General features: G+C 38.8%; 1 protein-coding gene across 1 annotated transcript; it reads left to right on the plus strand.

Moving 5' to 3' along the window:
• Positions 1-297: 297 nt before the first annotated feature.
• On the plus strand, positions 298-11093 carry LOC130185254 (myosin heavy chain, fast skeletal muscle-like). The gene is made up of 39 exons (XM_056401621.1): positions 298-516; positions 777-920; positions 1277-1433; positions 1559-1586; positions 1663-1774; positions 1863-1955; positions 2035-2098; positions 2214-2312; positions 2405-2508; positions 2592-2730; positions 2829-2947; positions 3054-3203; positions 3285-3455; positions 3551-3854; positions 4182-4252; positions 4343-4430; positions 4517-4634; positions 4752-4875; positions 4969-5105; positions 5233-5488; positions 5622-5864; positions 5958-6134; positions 6211-6356; positions 6469-6559; positions 6654-7043; positions 7171-7297; positions 7376-7494; positions 7865-8061; positions 8160-8343; positions 8438-8603; positions 8787-8911; positions 9023-9331; positions 9413-9616; positions 9705-9830; positions 9942-10112; positions 10199-10303; positions 10395-10490; positions 10614-10745; positions 10970-11093. Exons 1-39 carry the CDS (start codon positions 313-315, stop codon positions 10985-10987), a joined length of 5808 nt encoding a protein of 1935 aa, XP_056257596.1. The 5' UTR covers positions 298-312; the 3' UTR covers positions 10988-11093.
• The last annotated feature ends 7695 nt before the right edge of the window (positions 11094-18788 follow it).

Raw genomic sequence — 18788 nt, forward strand, 5'->3', positions numbered from 1 at the left:
ACAATTGTGGACTTTTTTTGAACTTCCACATTCCCAGTCTCATCTAAATGTTTCTAAATTGATTTAATTTCCACAACTAAATTTAAATGAAAAACCAACTAAACTTTTTGTGCTCATGTTTAATTATCTTTTCATAGCATCTCTAGACTCCTCCAGAGACTACACCACTCAGTCTTTTTTGGAACGAGCTGAGGTAGGAGATGTCACCATAGGAACCACATGAAATCTCCACTATCAGATGCAAACTACACCACAGAGATTTCATGTTGATATGTTAACTATCATTTTTTCAGTCTCGACTAAAGTGCCACCATGAGCACAGATGCGGAAATGGAGCAATATGGCCCGGCGGCCATCTACCTCCGGAAGCCAGAGAGAGAGAGGATTGAGGCACAAAACACTCCTTTTGATGCCAAAACAGCCTTCTTTGTGGTTGATGCTGATGAGATGTACGTGAAGGGTAAACTTACGAAGAAAGAGGGTGGCAAAGCCACAGTTGAGACTGACGGAGGAAAGGTATGTGATTAATTATACAATAATGCACTAATTATACAATTTGAAATGAAAATTTTATTTTATTAACCAAAACATTGCAATCTGTTTCAGTAATGAACATCTAATTGAAATGGAAGCTTAGCAAAGCATTTACTGAAGGATTCATTTATCATTGTGTGTTTTAAATTCAAACTGACACTGTGAACTACAGTGACATCAGTTTCGTCAACTTGTTGATTAAAAAAATATATTTCAGTATGTTTTGTTGTATTCCTTTTCAGACTGTCACTGTAAAAGAGGACGACATCCATCAAAGGAACCCTCCAAAGTTTGACAAAATTGAGGACATGGCCATGATGACCCACCTCAATGAGCCTTGCGTGTTGTATAACCTCAAAGATCGTTATGCATCATGGATGATCTATGTGAGTTTCCACTATAATACATATTTCAAGTTGTTTCACACAGTTTATGCAATGCTCTCCCCTTTTCTTTGCGATCACTAACTCATGGGACATCTTTTTAAAGCAGCTAAAAACATTTTTGTTCAGACAGGCTTTTGGTTAGCTTTTCTGAGCAGCTGCTCCATTTTATTCCATTGGTTTTTATGGCCTGTTTCCCTGTCTGTGTTTGGAACTTTTGTACATTTTGATTCATTAAAGCATTTTGTATCTGTGAATAGTGCTAGCCAATAAATAAACTTTAATTACGTACCTACTTACTTACACTACACTTTATGTATATGTTTACCTAACACTATTTATACTCTCTACTTTTACAGACCTACTCTGGGTTGTTCTGTGTTGTCGTGAATCCCTACAAGTGGCTTCCTGTATATGATTCTGTCGTTGTGGGTGCATACAGAGGCAAGAAGAGGATTGAGGCACCACCCCACATCTTCTCCATCTCTGACAATGCCTATCAGTTCATGCTCACTGGTAAGCGCAAAGTTAAAAATGTTTAAGTTTCTATGTATAGAGAACTGGAATTCAACTTAAGCAAAACCTTTCTGAAGGAACAAGGAAAAAGGAACTCATGTGAAGTATGCATGTTTGTATTTCAGATCGTGAGAACCAGTCTATCCTGATTACGTGAGTATAGCACAAAATGTTGTGTTAAATCTTTGTAAAGAAACACAATCTTGATAATGTGCCCCTTCTACCCTAGTGGAGAATCTGGTGCAGGAAAGACTGTCAACACCAAGCGTGTCATCCAGTATTTTGCAACAATTGCAGCTCTTGGAGCGAAGAAGGCTGACGCAGCCCCTGGCAAGATGCAGGTAAAATTGGTTGTTGAACATTAACGGTTTTGACAGAGAAAAGTTATTTTGGATGTACAGCTCATGTAACTCTAATCTTCTCCTACAGGGCTCCCTTGAGGACCAAATTGTTGCAGCCAACCCGCTGCTGGAGGCCTATGGTAATGCCAAGACTGTGAGGAATGACAACTCCTCTCGTTTTGTAAGTAATACAGGAAATATATTTTTCTTTTCTTGCTAAACTATACAAAATTAATGTTATCAATAATCTGTCTCTCTAGGGTAAATTTATCAGAATCCACTTTGGTTCTGCTGGAAAGCTGTCTTCAGCTGATATTGAAACATGTAAGTTCCAAAGAAGGTGTAAGTCAAGATTCCTGACATGAACATGTGGTCTTTGATGAACTAAAACCACTATATTATAAGAAGTTTATTATCCAATTGAATTTGCTACTCTTAGATCTGCTGGAGAAGTCTCGTGTCACCTTCCAGTTGTCTGCTGAAAGGAGCTACCATATCTTCTATCAGCTGATGACAGGCCACAAGCCTGAGCTTCTGGGTATGTTAAAAGATGTCTTGAACTTAAAATTCTGACAAAACTACAAACAGTATCAAAAGAAAACCTCATGAATTTTGTGTTCGCCCTTCTAGAGTCTCTTCTGATCAGCACCAACCCCTATGACTACCATATGATCAGTCAGGGTGAAATCACTGTCAAAAGCATTGATGATGTGGAGGAGTTCATTGCAACAGATGTAAGTCAACAAATTAGTTAAATAAAGAGTATAATGAGGGAAATGTTGCAATTACTGATAACTTTACTTCATTTCCACTGCAGACTGCCATTGACATCTTAGGTTTCACTGCTGAGGAGAAATTGGGCATCTACAAGCTCACTGGTGCTGTGATGCATCATGGCAACATGAAATTCAAGCAGAAGCAGCGTGAGGAGCAGGCTGAACCTGATGGCAATGAGGGTAATAATCGAAATAATACCACTCTCATGTAAGTTTTCTGATCTGAAAATACTATTCAAGTCCATGTGACTTAGCACTCTTGTCCACCTTTCCTTTAGAGGCTGATAAAATTGCTTACCTCTTGGGCCTGAACTCAGCTGATATGCTGAAAGCCTTGTGCTACCCAAGAGTCAAGGTCGGAAATGAGATGGTGACCAAAGGTCAGACCGTTCCACAGGTAATGAAGTGAAATTAAATGTTTTAAAAATGATAAAATATTTGCATGTTCACATGAATATACTGTATTACTTAGGAAATTTCAATGGTGAAATCCCCATTTCTAGGTCAACAATTCCGTTATGGCTCTGTGCAAGTCTATCTATGAGAAAATGTTCTTGTGGATGGTCATCCGTATCAATGAGATGCTGGACACAAAGCAGGCCAGATCATTCTTCATCGGGGTGTTGGATATCGCTGGATTTGAGATCTTTGATGTAAGTTTGAAAAAATATCAGAACAATTTGAAAGTTTAACACAATATTGCAATGAAATTGAACATCCTCCTGTGATTACAGTTCAACAGCTTGGAGCAACTCTGCATCAACTTCACCAATGAGAAACTGCAACAGTTTTTCAACCACCACATGTTTGTCCTGGAGCAAGAGGAGTACAAGAAAGAAGGCATTGAATGGGAGTTCATTGACTTCGGTATGGACTTGGCTGCCTGCATTGAGCTTATTGAGAAGGTAAGTGGCCATTTGGGTATATATTATTAATTTTTTCATGTGCAAATGGTAGCTTCCACAGTCTAATTTCAATATGAAATGTAAATTCTTCTTAGCCAATGGGCATCTTCTCCATCCTTGAAGAGGAGTGCATGTTCCCCAAGGCCTCTGACACAACTTTCAAGAACAAGCTGCATGATCAGCATCTTGGCAAAACCAAGGCCTTTGAGAAGCCAAAACCTGCAAAGGGCAAGGCTGAGGCTCACTTCTCCCTGGTGCACTATGCTGGTACAGTGGACTACAATATCAGTGGCTGGCTGGACAAGAACAAGGACCCCCTGAACGACTCAGTTGTTCAGCTCTACCAGAAGTCTTCAAACAAACTCCTGGCCTTCCTTTATGCAGCTCATGCTGGTGACGGTAAGAAATAAGAGTAGCAGAGTAATCAGAAGCGCTAATATTCTGCATAGATTCAATGATTCATTCTCCTAAACTACTGTATGGATACTGCAGATCAACTGAAGTAGGAGCTATTTTCTATCTTATTAATGGTGCATTAATAGTAAAGGATGAAGGATGAAGTAGATTTTTTGGTAAGCTTTAAACATTTAATCAGTATTTCCAGTTTATTAAAAAGTTACTGCACAAAGTGCAGTCATATATAAAAATTGTGAATTAAACTTAAAACAAGTATGGCAGCATAAGTTGTTCAGTCTCATGAATAAAATGTAATGTTTTACAATGCAGAAGCTGCTGGTGGCGGCAAGAAGGGTAAGAAGAAGGGTGGTTCCTTCCAGACTGTGTCTGCTCTTTTCAGAGTAGGTATTGTTTCACAACATTATTTCGACGGTTAAACACCTCATATTAATATCATGTTTGACCTATTATCTTATAATTGTGATCCACAGGAGAACTTGGGCAAGCTGATGACCAACTTGAGGAGCACTCATCCTCACTTTGTGCGTTGCCTGATTCCCAATGAAACCAAGACCCCAGGTAAGAAGCCCAGAGACCTGCTTTTTGCATTTTATGTTACACTGTGTTACAAAGAAATATTTTAAAATGTATTCATTTACTCTCAGGTCTTATGGAGAACTTCTTGGTCATCCACCAACTGAGGTGTAACGGTGTGCTGGAAGGCATCAGAATCTGCAGAAAGGGCTTCCCCAGCAGAATCCTCTATGGTGACTTCAAGCAGAGGTGTCTACAGTTTGCATTATATGAAAGTCAGGCTGATTTCAGATGAGGCATTGTGGTGGTTAACACAAGGAAGATATGAAAGGAAAATACAAGTAACAATATAATTTTGTCTTGTAGATACAAAGTATTGAATGCCAGTGTCATCCCTGAGGGACAGTTCATTGACAACAAGAAAGCTTCAGAGAAGCTGCTGGGCTCCATTGATGTGGACCACACTCAGTACAAGTTTGGGCACACAAAGGTTAATTCTTGCAGAAAATATTCACAAATTTTTACTTATGGAGTCATCCTTTTGTATCAATATTTATTATGATTACCTTGATTTGACCCATAGGTGTTCTTCAAAGCTGGTCTGCTGGGTGCCCTGGAGGAGATGAGAGATGACAAACTGGCTACATTGGTAACCATGACTCAGGCTCTCTGCAGAGGATTCCTCATGAGGAAGGAGTTTGTTAAGATGATGGAGAGGAGGTAGAATTATCATACATTACTAAAAACTGTACTGTCCAATTATATAGATATTTTTCTTCAGTTGTCATCCTCAGCAATTCCATGAAACCATATTGCATATTACATTATCTGTAAATATGTTTTCCAGGGAATCCATCTTCAGCATCCAGTACAATATCCGTTCATTCATGAATGTGAAAAATTGGCCATGGATGAACCTGTACTTCAAAATCAAGCCTCTTTTGAAGAGTGCTGAGACTGAGAAGGAGCTCCAACAGATGAAGGAGAATTATGAGAAGATGCAATCAGACCTGGCTACTGCCCTGGCCAAGAAGAAGGAACTGGAGGAGAAGATGGTTTCCCTGCTGCAGGAGAAGAATGACCTGCAACTGCAAGTAGCAGCTGTGAGTAGAGAACAGAAATATAAGTGACATTGGGGAAATTGAAAAAAAAAATATATACAGTCGGATCCTTTTCAGTCAGATGTTCTGTGTGTGTCTAAATACTAATAATACCACATATATGCTCAAACTATAGGAAGGTGAGAACCTATCAGATGCTGAGGAAAGGTGTGAAGGGCTCATTAAGAGCAAGATCCAGCTCGAGGCCAAACTCAAAGAGACAACTGAGAGACTGGAGGATGAAGAGGAAATCAATGCTGAGCTGACTGCCAAGAAGAGGAAGCTGGAGGATGAATGCTCCGAGCTGAAGAAGGACATTGATGACTTGGAGCTCACCTTGGCTAAAGTGGAGAAAGAGAAACATGCCACTGAAAACAAGGTTCGGTCCATTTAAGTCGAAACTTAAATATATGTACATTCATTTTTTAGATATATGGTTCACATTCAAATGAGCCTTTCATACAATTTTCAGGTGAAAAACCTCACAGAGGAGATGGCATCTCAAGATGAGTCTATTGCCAAGTTGACCAAGGAGAAGAAGGCACTCCAAGAGGCCCACCAGCAAACACTGGATGATCTCCAGGCAGAGGAAGACAAAGTCAACACTCTGACCAAGGCCAAGACAAAGCTGGAACAGCAAGTGGACGATGTAAGTAAACAATGGCTTTGACCCTCTTTCGTGATCTTTTATTGTTCAGTTATAATTGACAAGTGTTATGTCCTAGCTTGAGGGATCACTGGAGCAAGAGAAGAAGCTCCGCATGGACCTTGAGAGAGCCAAGAGGAAGCTTGAGGGAGATCTGAAACTGGCCCAGGAATCCATCATGGATCTGGAGAATGACAAGCAGCAATCTGATGAGAAAATCAAGAAGTAGGTTTTTCTTTGTTTTAGCTTACCAATTCTCTTTTCAGCATCTCACACATTACACTACAACAACAGTATAATGTATGACGTTGAAAGCTTTCTTGGTCTCCCCATCAAGGAAAGACTTTGAGATAAGCCAGCTCCTCAGCAAGATTGAGGATGAACAGTCCCTGGGTGCTCAGCTTCAGAAGAAGATCAAGGAACTCCAGGTAACATTATTTTACATAAATTGTAAACTCAGTGAAACAAAAACAAAATGCTCTAGTCAACAAGCATTCCTGATGTTACTACCATCAAATGTAGGCTCGCATTGAGGAGCTGGAGGAAGAGATTGAAGCTGAGAGGGCTGCTCGGGCCAAGGTTGAGAAGCAGAGGGCTGACCTCTCCAGGGAGCTGGAGGAGATCAGTGAGAGGCTTGAAGAAGCTGGTGGAGCAACTGCCGCTCAGATTGAGATGAACAAGAAGCGTGAGGCTGAGTTCCAGAAGCTGCGTCGTGACCTTGAAGAGTCAACCCTGCAGCATGAAGCTACTGCAGCAGCTCTTCGCAAGAAGCAGGCTGATAGTGTTGCAGAGCTGGGAGAGCAGATTGACAACCTCCAGCGTGTCAAGCAGAAGCTGGAGAAGGAGAAGAGCGAGTACAAGATGGAGATTGACGACCTCTCCAGCAACATGGAGGCTGTCGCCAAATCTAAGGTTAGTTGCTTGTTGAAGTGAGGGGTTTGCCTTTTATCATGCACAGAAATATGAGCTGTAAGTACAAAGTATTGCAGTAGCTTTAAGTCTGGGAGAAACGGACAGCTTTCATGTTTTGTTGTTGTAGGGGAACTTGGAGAAAATGTGCAGAACTCTTGAGGACCAGCTGAGTGAGCTCAAAGCCAAAAATGATGAGAATGTTCGCCAGTTGAATGACAATAATGCACATAAGGCAAGACTGCAGACAGAGAATGGTGAGTCACCTTTAATAAAAATTTGGCTGTTGGTGGGTTAATCAGTTTTTATAAATTCATTTATATAATGTCCTTCAGGTGAATTTTCTCGCCAGCTTGAGGAGAAGGAAGCTCTTGTTTCCCAGCTGACCAGGGGCAAGCAGGCCTTCACTCAGCAGATTGAGGAGCTCAAGAGACACATTGAGGAGGAAGTCAAGGTACACATTTCCTATTATTGGGTCTTAAAAGCAGCCGAATGGAGCCCTCCTTTTCGCATTTAGTCATTAAAAAATACATACAATTTATATTGTAACACTATTAAAAAGTCAAAACTCAGTCATCTTTAGGGTCCCACAGTAAAAGTATCCATACAGACATACTGCTATTATTGTGAACTGAAATCTTCTTATGAATTAAATTTCAGATAATGAAAAGACAGATAAATGTTACTTGATGCTATAAAGCAAATATGATGTAAAGAATATGATCCAACTAACTAAATCAACATGTTTCAACCTGATGAAGTATTTCCTTACACAATATTTTTCTGCTTCATTGGTGAGTTAAATGCTTTGTCATGTTCACCAGGCCAAGAATGCCCTGGCCCATGGTGTTCAGTCAGCCCGCCATGACTGCGATCTGCTCAGAGAGCAGTTTGAGGAGGAGCAGGAGGCCAAGGCTGAGCTGCAGCGAGGAATGTCCAAGGCCAACAGCGAGGTGGCTCAGTGGAGAACCAAATATGAGACTGATGCTATCCAGCGCACTGAGGAACTGGAGGAGGCTAAGTATGTAACTACCTGTTCATTGTTTTAATTCGTTTTCCTTAAATTGTTTTGTTCAAATTAACAATAGAAAGTAACAAATTAATTATTCATCATTACAGGAAAAAGCTTGCCCAACGCCTGCAGGACGCTGAGGAATCCATTGAGGCTGTCAACTCTAAGTGTGCGTCTTTGGAGAAGACCAAGCAGAGGCTGCAGGGTGAGGTGGAGGACCTCATGATTGATGTGGAGAGAGCAAATAGTCTGGCTGCCAACCTTGACAAGAAGCAGAGGAACTTTGATAAGGTAAATATTTCAACTGGAAATCAAAACCAATTTTATCTGAAGAACAGATACCTGAAGTAGTAATCAATCATTTAATTAACCTATACAAATCTAGGTCCTTGCAGAATGGAAACAGAAGTATGAGGAGGGCCAGGCAGAGCTGGAAGGAGCCCAGAAGGAGGCTCGCTCTCTCAGCACTGAACTGTTCAAGATGAAGAACTCTTATGAGGAGGCTCTGGATCACCTGGAGACCATGAAGAGAGAGAACAAGAACCTGCAGCGTATGCTAATCTCACTGGATTTAATGTGACTGTTATAGCAATCTTTTACCTTCTGTGGTAGTTTATGAGTTTTTCTCAGGGTAAAAGCCTTGACACATAAATGGTATGTGTCTAGATTTAATGTATACTGCATACAGTATTATGTATTAGTTACTCTAACTTTTTGTTTTGGTTGCTCAATAGAGGAGATCTCAGACCTGACTGAACAGATTGGTGAGACTGGAAAGAGCATCCATGAGCTGGAGAAATCCAAGAAGACTGTGGAGACTGAGAAGTCTGAAATTCAATCAGCGCTGGAGGAAGCTGAAGTAACACGGATAAAAATTATTGTCAAATTAAATCAATTTAGTCCAAGTCTACTGTATTGAACTTTTCATTCTAGCAAGTTTTATTAACATGACTGTTTAAAATAATCTCAGGGCACACTGGAGCATGAGGAGGCCAAGATTCTCCGTGTTCAGCTTGAGCTCAACCAGGTCAAGGGTGAGGTTGACAGGAAGCTGGCAGAGAAGGATGAGGAGATGGAGCAGATCAAGAGGAACAGCCAGAGGGTGATGGACTCCATGCAGAGCAATCTTGACTCAGAGGTCAGGAGCAGAAATGATGCCCTGAGAGTCAAGAAGAAGATGGAGGGAGACCTGAATGAGATGGAGATTCAGCTGAGCCATGCCAACAGGCAGGCTGCTGAAGCACAGAAACAACTGAGGAATGTCCAGGGACAGCTCAAGGTGAGCAATATTTTATTGCTAAATGAAAAAAATGTTGCAGAGGAAAGACAGTTAACTCCTTTCTTTTTTCATCCTTATCAGGATGCCCAACTGCACCTTGATGATGCTGTCAGAGGACAGGAAGACATGAAGGAGCAGGTTGTCATGGTGGAGCGCAGAAATGGCCTGATGATTGCTGAGATTGAGGAGCTGAGAGCCGCTCTGGAGCAGACAGAGAGAGGACGCAAAGTGGCTGAGCAGGAGTTGGTTGATGCTAGTGAGCGTGTCGGACTGCTTCATTCTCAGGTTTCTTTCTATTCATTATAAAAATATTAGTGTTCTTGAAAATACATTATATACATTATATTAAACATGACTTGTCTTAAACATTCAGAATACCAGTCTTCTGAACACCAAGAAGAAGATGGAGGCTGACCTTGTGCAAGTTCAGGGTGAAGTGGATGATTCTATTCAGGAAGCAAGAAATGCTGAGGAGAAGGCCAAAAAGGCCATCACTGATGTGAGTTTACATCTCAAGAAATGCTTAATGTGGTCTTCATTTATGTGTTCAACAAGTGCTGTGAAGGATTTTTTAGATGGAAGTATAATTACAGACCATTTATCATTTCAGGCTGCCATGATGGCTGAGGAGCTGAAGAAGGAGCAGGATACCAGTGCTCACCTGGAGAGGATGAAGAAGAACCTGGAGGTCACAGTCAAGGACCTGCAGCATCGTCTGGATGAGGCTGAGAACCTCGCCATGAAGGGTGGCAAGAAGCAGCTCCAGAAACTGGAGACCAGGGTATGAATACATATACTTTAAATGTTCATTATAAACAAAGAATGATAATTCACCTTTTTGATGAATCGTTTACCATCATGCCACAGGTCCGTGAACTGGAAGCTGAAGTTGACGCTGAGCAGAGACGAGGAAGTGATGCTGTGAAAGGTGTCCGCAAATATGAGAGGAGAGTGAAGGAGTTGACCTACCAGGTAATGTCTGTTAAACCTAAAAACTACTGTGAGTTCTTAATTTCTTTATTCTGTCTCTGTACTTCCTAGTAACAATTCTTAATTTGTACAGACTGAGGAGGACAAGAAGAATGTGCACAGACTCCAGGATCTGGTGGACAAGCTGCAGCTCAAAGTCAAGGCTTACAAGAGACAGGCTGAGGAGGCTGTGAGTCAAATGTTTTGTTATATGACACTTTGGAAAGTAGCACAAATCGATAATGACATAAAGAAACCACACATTGAATATTTAAACAAAATAAAACATACTGCGTCTTGCAACCCTTCACAGGAGGAGCAGGCAAACACCCACATGTCCAGGCTGAGAAAGGTTCAGCATGAGATGGAAGAAGCTCAGGAGCGCGCTGACATCGCTGAGTCCCAAGTTAACAAACTGAGAGCCAAGAGCCGTGATACTGGAAAGGTAAGTCAGGTGATATGATTTACAGAAAATTCCTTTCTGGCACCTTCATTTAGTAAGGTTCTTTACGTTCATTAATGATAGAGTTAATTAAGTTAATTAATACGATTTATTTTGTAGAGAAATATACTAAAGTAAATGCCAGATATAACTTGCATAACGACATGAAGTAGCTTAAGTGTTGGTAATATGTTCTGAATACTTTTCTTGTTCTTTTTTTTTTTCAGTCTGACAGTGCTGAATAAGAGACATCATCCTTTTGGAATCATTTGACAGAGTTTATAAAATATGAACTGGCTGTTGAATTGTCTTCTTACAATGTATTAATTCAATAAACTGTTTAATCTATTATTTACGCTTTGTTTTATTTATTCAAATCACACCTCAGTGCACAGTGTTAAACACAGCAGTGCAAGTGAAGCTGCATCAGTTAACCTTGCTGTGTGGGGAGGTTACCTTTCAGCCTAACTTCAACATTTTCCTTTCACTGGAATAATAGTGGTTTATACCCACATGAGAGTTATTCTTAGGATTAACCATAGCTGTTATAGCATAGTGTTAAGTATTAAAGACAACTTCACATTTAACAAAGCAGGAATTAAGATGCATTATTTTAATATAAATACACCAAAATAAAATGTAGCCTCCAGAGCCACAGTTATCCCCATCCCTATACAAACAGCAATAAATCATCATCATCCAAACTTTTCATTACACATGGAATCAATATCTTATTTATGGATAAATAATATACATGACAGAGAAGAATAAAACTGAAAATATTTCAATATATATAAATATACAATGTTTTTACATTTACATTTTACATTTTGATAGTTGTATTTACTTGAAATTAAAAAAGAGTCATATAGATAGAACAGCATATAGAAATATCAACTGTATCTATGGATGGATTTTGGAACGCTGTGCCGAAAGATGTCATAAATTCATAATTCAATACAGATACACATATCAGGAATTTAGATTTTACCTAGTGTACAAGAACTGACGAATGAAAGTTTTGATTATATGCTTCTGATAGAAGTGTGACAAAGAAAAGGATCCACTTAGCTAATGTAACAACTGTCAAAAAATCTGAAATGTTAATGTATTGATGTTCTAATAATCTTTGTGAAAATACTGACTTCTCAAAGCACTTTTGTGATTTGTATTTAACAGTAAATATGATTGTGCAGTGTCTAGCTAATTTAGGAACAATAAGCAATCTTTGAAACTTTTGCACTAATGGCCCATCTCTTAGTCTTACAGTAAGTTAAGCATGTCATACCATGTCTCCTTTTACCCAAGCAACTAGAGAGCTGCCAGCAAGCATGAACTGTACAGAAAGACTTAATCCTTTCTCAATGTAAGCACTATTACAATGTTATCACATCAGAAAAGCTACCAAAACATCAGTGCATACATCATACAAAGGCTTCTTCAAACACTTACTGTAAAAGTTATTCATTCGCTATGCATATCATTGTGTCTGCCATGTAGCATAGCAGTGTAGCTGTGGCTAAAACAGAAGTGACATATTACTGATGAAATCAGCTAACAATGCAGTCATATGTACCACCTTCTATGTACTCTAGAAGTCTCTGTCATCAGTTTATCCTTACTGATACATGAGGCCAGAGTTGCAGATGCCTTTCTATTTCTGATCATGCTGTCCAAGATTTAACCTAATTCAAAATGTGGGGAGTCATCAAATAAATTACATGGGCCCCTTATAAAATGTGATATCTCCCTCACAGCACATCGCATACCCATATTGAGTGTGTTAAATGTAAAAGATGGTGATGTTCTATTTTTAAAAAGCCAGCAACAAATATGCAGAATATTAGCTGGGATTTGCATCTAAAATTCTAATAGTTACAAAATTCTTAATGTTAGGCCTATACATTACAACTGAGAATTTAGATTTTTTTTTGGCATTTGATGAATTGCCCAATATCTATTTTTAAGTTCTATCATCCTTTGTTTTCCAGTCAGAAGGTAAGCTGCTTAAACAGAACTATCAAATCTTTTGATGAACAGATTTGCTAGACATGGTTTACAATGTCAACAACAAAAAGGCAACCCTGAAAAAGTTGTGCAATAGAAATTCAGAGACTTACATTTGAAGCTGTCCTAAGCAGTCTTCATGGCTCTCTTTTTAGCTATGTGTTCTTATCTAAATATTTTTGCATCTTGGACAGCTGTAATAAACTTCCATAACCACAACTAGCTGGACATAAATATGTATTAGGTCTCACAAAGTCTCATAAATTAATCAAATGTAACCTGCAAATGTATTTCATGACTGATATCTGAGCTCCAAGGTCATTTTGAGCTATTCCTGCCCTGAGACTTTACAAGTGACATTTAAGTGCTTCATGAAATCAAGGTCCTATGGTTGCCCAATACATGATATCAGAATGTCATGATTAAAGTTGTGTAAAGCCATCATCATCCATCATAAAACAAAAGGATTATCTCAAAACTGCATTGTATGAAAATACAAATGTAACCAGAAAGCAACTGAGATTGAAATCAGACTGCTCCTGAAGTTTTTTCAGCAGCATTATATCCAGATGTTGATTTTGAAGGTAAGACTACAACTAACAGTTATTTTCAATATTGGTTAGTCCGTCTGTTATTTTCTCATTTATTCAATTAATAATTTGGTTTACAAATTGTCAAAAAATAAAAAAAAACTGAGTCACAATTTTTGAGAACCTATCATCAAAATGCTTGTTTTGTATGACCTACAGTCCAGCTATAAGTATGTATGGTTTGTAATAATCAATTCTCAAGATAGTCACCCAGTATTTTTCTGTCGATTGACTTATCATTATGGAATTGTTTCCTCTCTAGTTAAAAGTGCACATCCGTCTTTCAAAGATACATATGCAATCTTTATTCATCCCAAGTGTTACTACGATAGCAAGCAGTCTGTGGCCTCAAGGTCTATCCTGTCTTTCCTGCTTGATCAATTTGTACTTTTTCTTTGTGGGTGAGAGGGCTGTGGTCTGTATGTGACAAAGACCGGTGGGACTAAGACAAGCAAAACTTTTGCCTCAGTTTTGTCTACATCATCCCAATATTTGTGTTTGTTTGTGGGTAGTTGTTAGCTAGCTGCTATTGTTGTATCTAAAATGCTAGGTCTACAGCACAGCTTTTAACCCCTGTACCTTCCTTAACGCTGTCATGTATTGAGCAATCAACCCCTCTGCCATGTTCTCTTTTCCGTATGTGAAAAGAGCCCACCAACCACAGTGGAGGAAAAGATTAAATTATATGGCTTCAGTGTTCTCCAAACTCAACCTTCAGGAGGGCCAAAAGCAATTTCCATCACGCCTAAGCAGCAGCAACTATATTGCTTTTGTGACCCATGCTGGGGTGTTTTTTCGTTTCCATGCTCCACCCCAGCTGCTTCCAGGAAATCAAGTCCATCATATTTGTAGGCATTCCTAGAGAAGTTATTTCGAGTACATAGTGCAAACCACAACAACGCAGTTATTGAGACAAGGGCAGCCTTTCTGTGTCTGCCATTGAGTTTGTGAGTTTCTCAATGCTGAAGACCTCAGGGGCATCTGATGTGTGGATGTGTGGATGTGTGAATGGTGGCGCATGGGCAACACTTCATGCAAGAAATAGGCAAACCAACAAGCTTCCCACAGCCCTGCTTCTGCTGCACTGGGGCACAAACCACTGGGGAGTAACCCCTGGTTAGAGGGGATCTAGCATTACAACTTCTCTCTCTTCTCTGTGTTCTGTTGGAATGTTGTCTGTGTGACCCAGGGACTATACACCTTTGTTCCTGGCATATCCTATTATCTGCAAATTCTGAAAGAGAAGCAACACTTTAGGGACTGGTGTGTGGCCAGGCATAAAAAGAGATAGAGACTATGGGTCCATTACAGGAATTTCTTCACATCACGTTCTCCTTAAGTAATATACCAAATTCACCTCAGCTTTGTTAGCAGCCTTTTTGGAAGAAAGGGAGATCTTTCTACAACCCAGAGACAAACAGGGGTGGAGAGGTTGACCAAGACTTTTAAAATTGGCATTAGAGATTCATTAGAGATTGGAGCCATTAGGGAAGCTCTATCTCTGCTCATAGATCTAGGGCTACCATGCAATAACCCTGTTCATTATTTTTGGCTTATAGTAACTTCAACTTCAGCAACACTTGATGTTTACACCTGGCAAAGCACTATATTATTAGTGCCACGGGTGCTCAGCTCCGAGGCACTCCTCTACAGCTAGAATAGCTGAGAGGCCCCGAGGCATCTATTAATATTCTGTTTCGGGTTTATTATTCTTCCGCCAAATTTCGGCGCGTAACTCGTCCCGCAGTTTTGAGAAAACCCCGGTAATATATACATCTAAACGTGCGTCTTGATCCCGCAAGGGGTGCTATGACTTTTGGTGTTAAAATTCCAATTTTTCCCAAAGTTATTCCCAAAAAACTGGGAAGAAATAATGCATTAGAAATGCATTGGAATTTTCTTTAGAAACCCACCTTTTTTCGACAAAATTGCACCTTTTTTCTGAGTCACCCAGCTCTCTCATACCTGCACGTCGAAATGTGATTCAAACTATAAAACGGAGGAAAACTTCTGCTCTCTCCAAAACACAACTGTTTTTACATAACATGTAAACTTTTCAAACTGTGAGCACTCAAAGGAGGAGTGCAAATCACTTTTTCTTCAAAGTTAGAGTGAACGCGTCAGTTGGCTAGAGTGCGTGAAGCAGTAAAAAATAACTTTTATTTTTATTTTTAACTCGAGCTCACGGCCAAACCGTAAAAAGGAGACAAATAATTCTTTCTCAAAATGTAGACATAGTTGTTGTGATTCATAAAATGTAACTTTGACAGGCAGGGTCTGCACAAAGTTTAAACGGGGGTGCCGAGTCCGGCAGCAATACCTGTCTCACTCTCATTGACACCTAATGTAATCGTCTTTTTTTTTCAAAAGAATCTCACTCTGTCTTCGCACTGAGCTTACGCACTCATTTTAAGGAATATCTGAATAAAATAGAGACTGTAAGAAACTTCTGGCTTCAGTGTCTGTCACGGTGTTTTCGGTTTTTGAAAAGAAGTAACAGTTTTCTCATAATTTGCAATTGTTTGAAGCCATGTAGAAGCCAAATTCTGGGCAGATTTTCACATTGCCATTGCAACGGCAGCTCCTGACCTGTGTGCGTGCGTGTGTGCGCCTAGCAACCAGATAACCAACTCTCCAAGCTCTGCTAGCTTTACATTAGCCGCATGTTAGGTCTTAAATTACATTTAGTTAGGTCTTAAATATTTAAGTCCATTTACTGCTTCCTTCGTTGCTTTTTTTTTGTTTTGTTAAATGAGTGAATGAAGTTGTGACGGTCTCCGCTGAGACAGAGGAGAGGAGAAGCTACTAGCCCTCTCTCGCTGTCACTTCTAGTCGCGTTGCTCTCCTCCCCAGTAATGTTTAATTTAGCAGAGAAAAAAAACATAATAGTGGTAATTTAAATAGCGGTTCATGGGATTTATTAACCCTCAGGGGTCCCTCTGTCCTTTTTTGGACATTTTCTTCACTTTTCTTTTTTGATTTGCTGATCATTTTGGCTGTGTTACAGCTGAAGGTATGGATTTCTGCAAGAAAGTGTCTTTTTTGACATATTTTTAAAATCTAATGTCAGTTACTGTTACAGGTCTATTATACACTGGTAACACATTTTGTACCCTCTGGGGTTCCTCGTGTCCAAAAAAAGGACACACAAAGAAAATGCTATAAAATCATCATATAGCAATATTTTTTTCTGCTTTTTTTTTTTTTTGCATACATCTCTTAAACCACTTCAGTTCTGCTCAAACCTACCTAATGTTTATTAGTTTTGAGGATTTTAACCCTTTAAATGCCAGTTTGAAGATATGTTGCCTCTTGTTTTATTAAAAAAAACAACACAGAATATGAGATATTTCCCACATAATACATGATGGAGGGATGTGACATTGTTTTATATCAGAGTCTTTTATATCAAGACATTTCTCAAAAGTAGAATATGATCAGGGTGACTTTTGAACACTGGAAATAAATCATGTATTCATCCCGGCAGTAGCCCCCGTGGCACTCAAAATTTCCCTGGAATTTTTTAGTTTTTAAGATACACTACTATAACACCAGGGCTAAAAACAAATAAAGCAAGTCAGTCATTTCCTGTTTTGGTTGTGGCTCATCCTTAATAATGTATGTCAGCTCTGCACTTTTGTGGCAATTCTACCTAACCCTGGGACAACAGTGAACATACACAACATACTGTATTGCAGATAATAAATCCCTGACAATGGCCTTACCTTACCTACACAAACATTATTCCATTTTATTCAATGGTTATTTGACAAGATATATCTCTTTAATTTTGGGATATGGTGTTAACAACATATCTAAATGTCTCCTATAAATATATCTTTCTTTCTATGCCAAATACGAATCACTGGAGCCTCCCTTAGCTGGATTTATTTTTGACCATGGTAATATCTCGTGATCTGCTGGTATGATGGCAAATTATAAGCCAAGTCTGTGCAAAACTTGGAAATGAAAGTTGATCCTGGAGATGTTCCTAGATTTCCCCCCCATTAAATCATTTGTCTGTCAGTCAATCAGTCTCAATCAGTCAGTCAACATATCAAACCCTTCTACTCAAAAACTGCATCTTTTCCATTCCTTAAAGTAAAATGGTATTTAAGAGGAACATATTTCTGGTGTTAAATTATCTGAGTTGGCAGTCCTTTTAAAGTCTGTTCCCAGGAGACACATAGCACTTGTCCAGTGTTAATGGAAAGACCATGAGCCTGATTTTTATTTCAGATATCTGAGATTTGTATATCCTGTAACTGTACACCAGTGACATTTCGATGCTTCTCCAAATTGAAAACTCATTACTGGCTGTAATATCAAAATCAACAGGAGACAGATGCCTACCATAAACTGTGTCAACTTGAATTCATTACACTTTCTAGATTTATTGGAATAAATAATCCACAAACGATGCAGTGCACTTTTGCAATTTACCATTGGGTATGCTGTGGACATTATTGGTGTATTTAGTATTCATAAGCACAGACAAGTTCCAAAGCATATCAAACTAATAATAATGTAATTGGTTACTGACAGTACTATTTCAATTATGAATTTAATATCATATCATAATATAATATCATATTTATTTTGAAGATTGTTTCAGAGGTATTTAGAAGTAATTGTTTCAGAATACAGGAATTTGAGTTACATATAAACAATGTGATATAAATATAACATAAATTAAGATATGTGACAATATCTTATTTTTTTAGTATATTTAATTACACTCTGTACTTGGTGTAATTTGTCATACATAATGAGAATATTCATTAAATCAAATCAAATATCCCTAAATATTGATGGTGTTATATTGTATTTGTTTCTTAATGGAATAAAGAACTAAAATATATTTGTATTTTTAATACAGCTTTGTAAAATGTTAATTATATATGTAGAAAATGAAACATGCTTATCAATTCATATGCACTGAGCATATCACTATCAAGCACCAAGGTGTCAAGCATTCCTGACCAAATTGAGATGGGCACTTATGCTGAGGAGGCAGACTCCTCATATATATAAAAACAGCAACTCCGAACATCAGCTCAAACTGATAGGCATCTCAGACAGGTGAGTGCAGTCAGCTATCCCTATATCATGTCTCTATCACATCTTTATATGGTATCACTTTTAATGAATATGTGTGCTTCAGCATTTCACTTTTCATATACTTAACTTACTTTTATATTAGGATTTTTATGTTAAATTATTGGTTTAATCTTGGATAAAACTACAAAACACTGAAAGACTTACACTACCTAAAACTTTGTTTTATAGAATCTTGACATACACAGGATACCAAGGAATTTCTGTCTCTTCAGTTGAGGTAAAGTCTTCATTGTAAACACAAAATAATGGAAATGAGTACAGGTTCTGTTTCAAACGCTCAATTTATGTTTAACTCTATCATGTTTTCAGTCTCCATTAAAGTGCAACC

The sequence above is a fragment of the Seriola aureovittata genome, chromosome 17 (genome assembly GCF_021018895.1).
Source record: "Seriola aureovittata isolate HTS-2021-v1 ecotype China chromosome 17, ASM2101889v1, whole genome shotgun sequence".
NCBI classification, from domain to species: domain Eukaryota; kingdom Metazoa; phylum Chordata; class Actinopteri; order Carangiformes; family Carangidae; genus Seriola; species Seriola aureovittata.

What these genes read in the sequence shown, in the direction of transcription:
- LOC130185254 (XM_056401621.1), top strand. Translation starts at nt 313, where the DNA reads ATGAGCACAGATGCGGAAATGGAGCAATATGGCCCGGCGGCCATCTAC. An exon ending in CTATCAGTTCATGCTCACTG is followed by an intron (nt 1,434 to 1,558) that starts GTAAGCGCAAAG and finishes TTTGTATTTCAG; the next exon opens with ATCGTGAGAACCAGTCTATC. An exon ending in TCCAGAAACTGGAGACCAGG is followed by an intron (nt 10,113 to 10,198) that starts GTATGAATACAT and finishes ATCATGCCACAG; the next exon opens with GTCCGTGAACTGGAAGCTGA.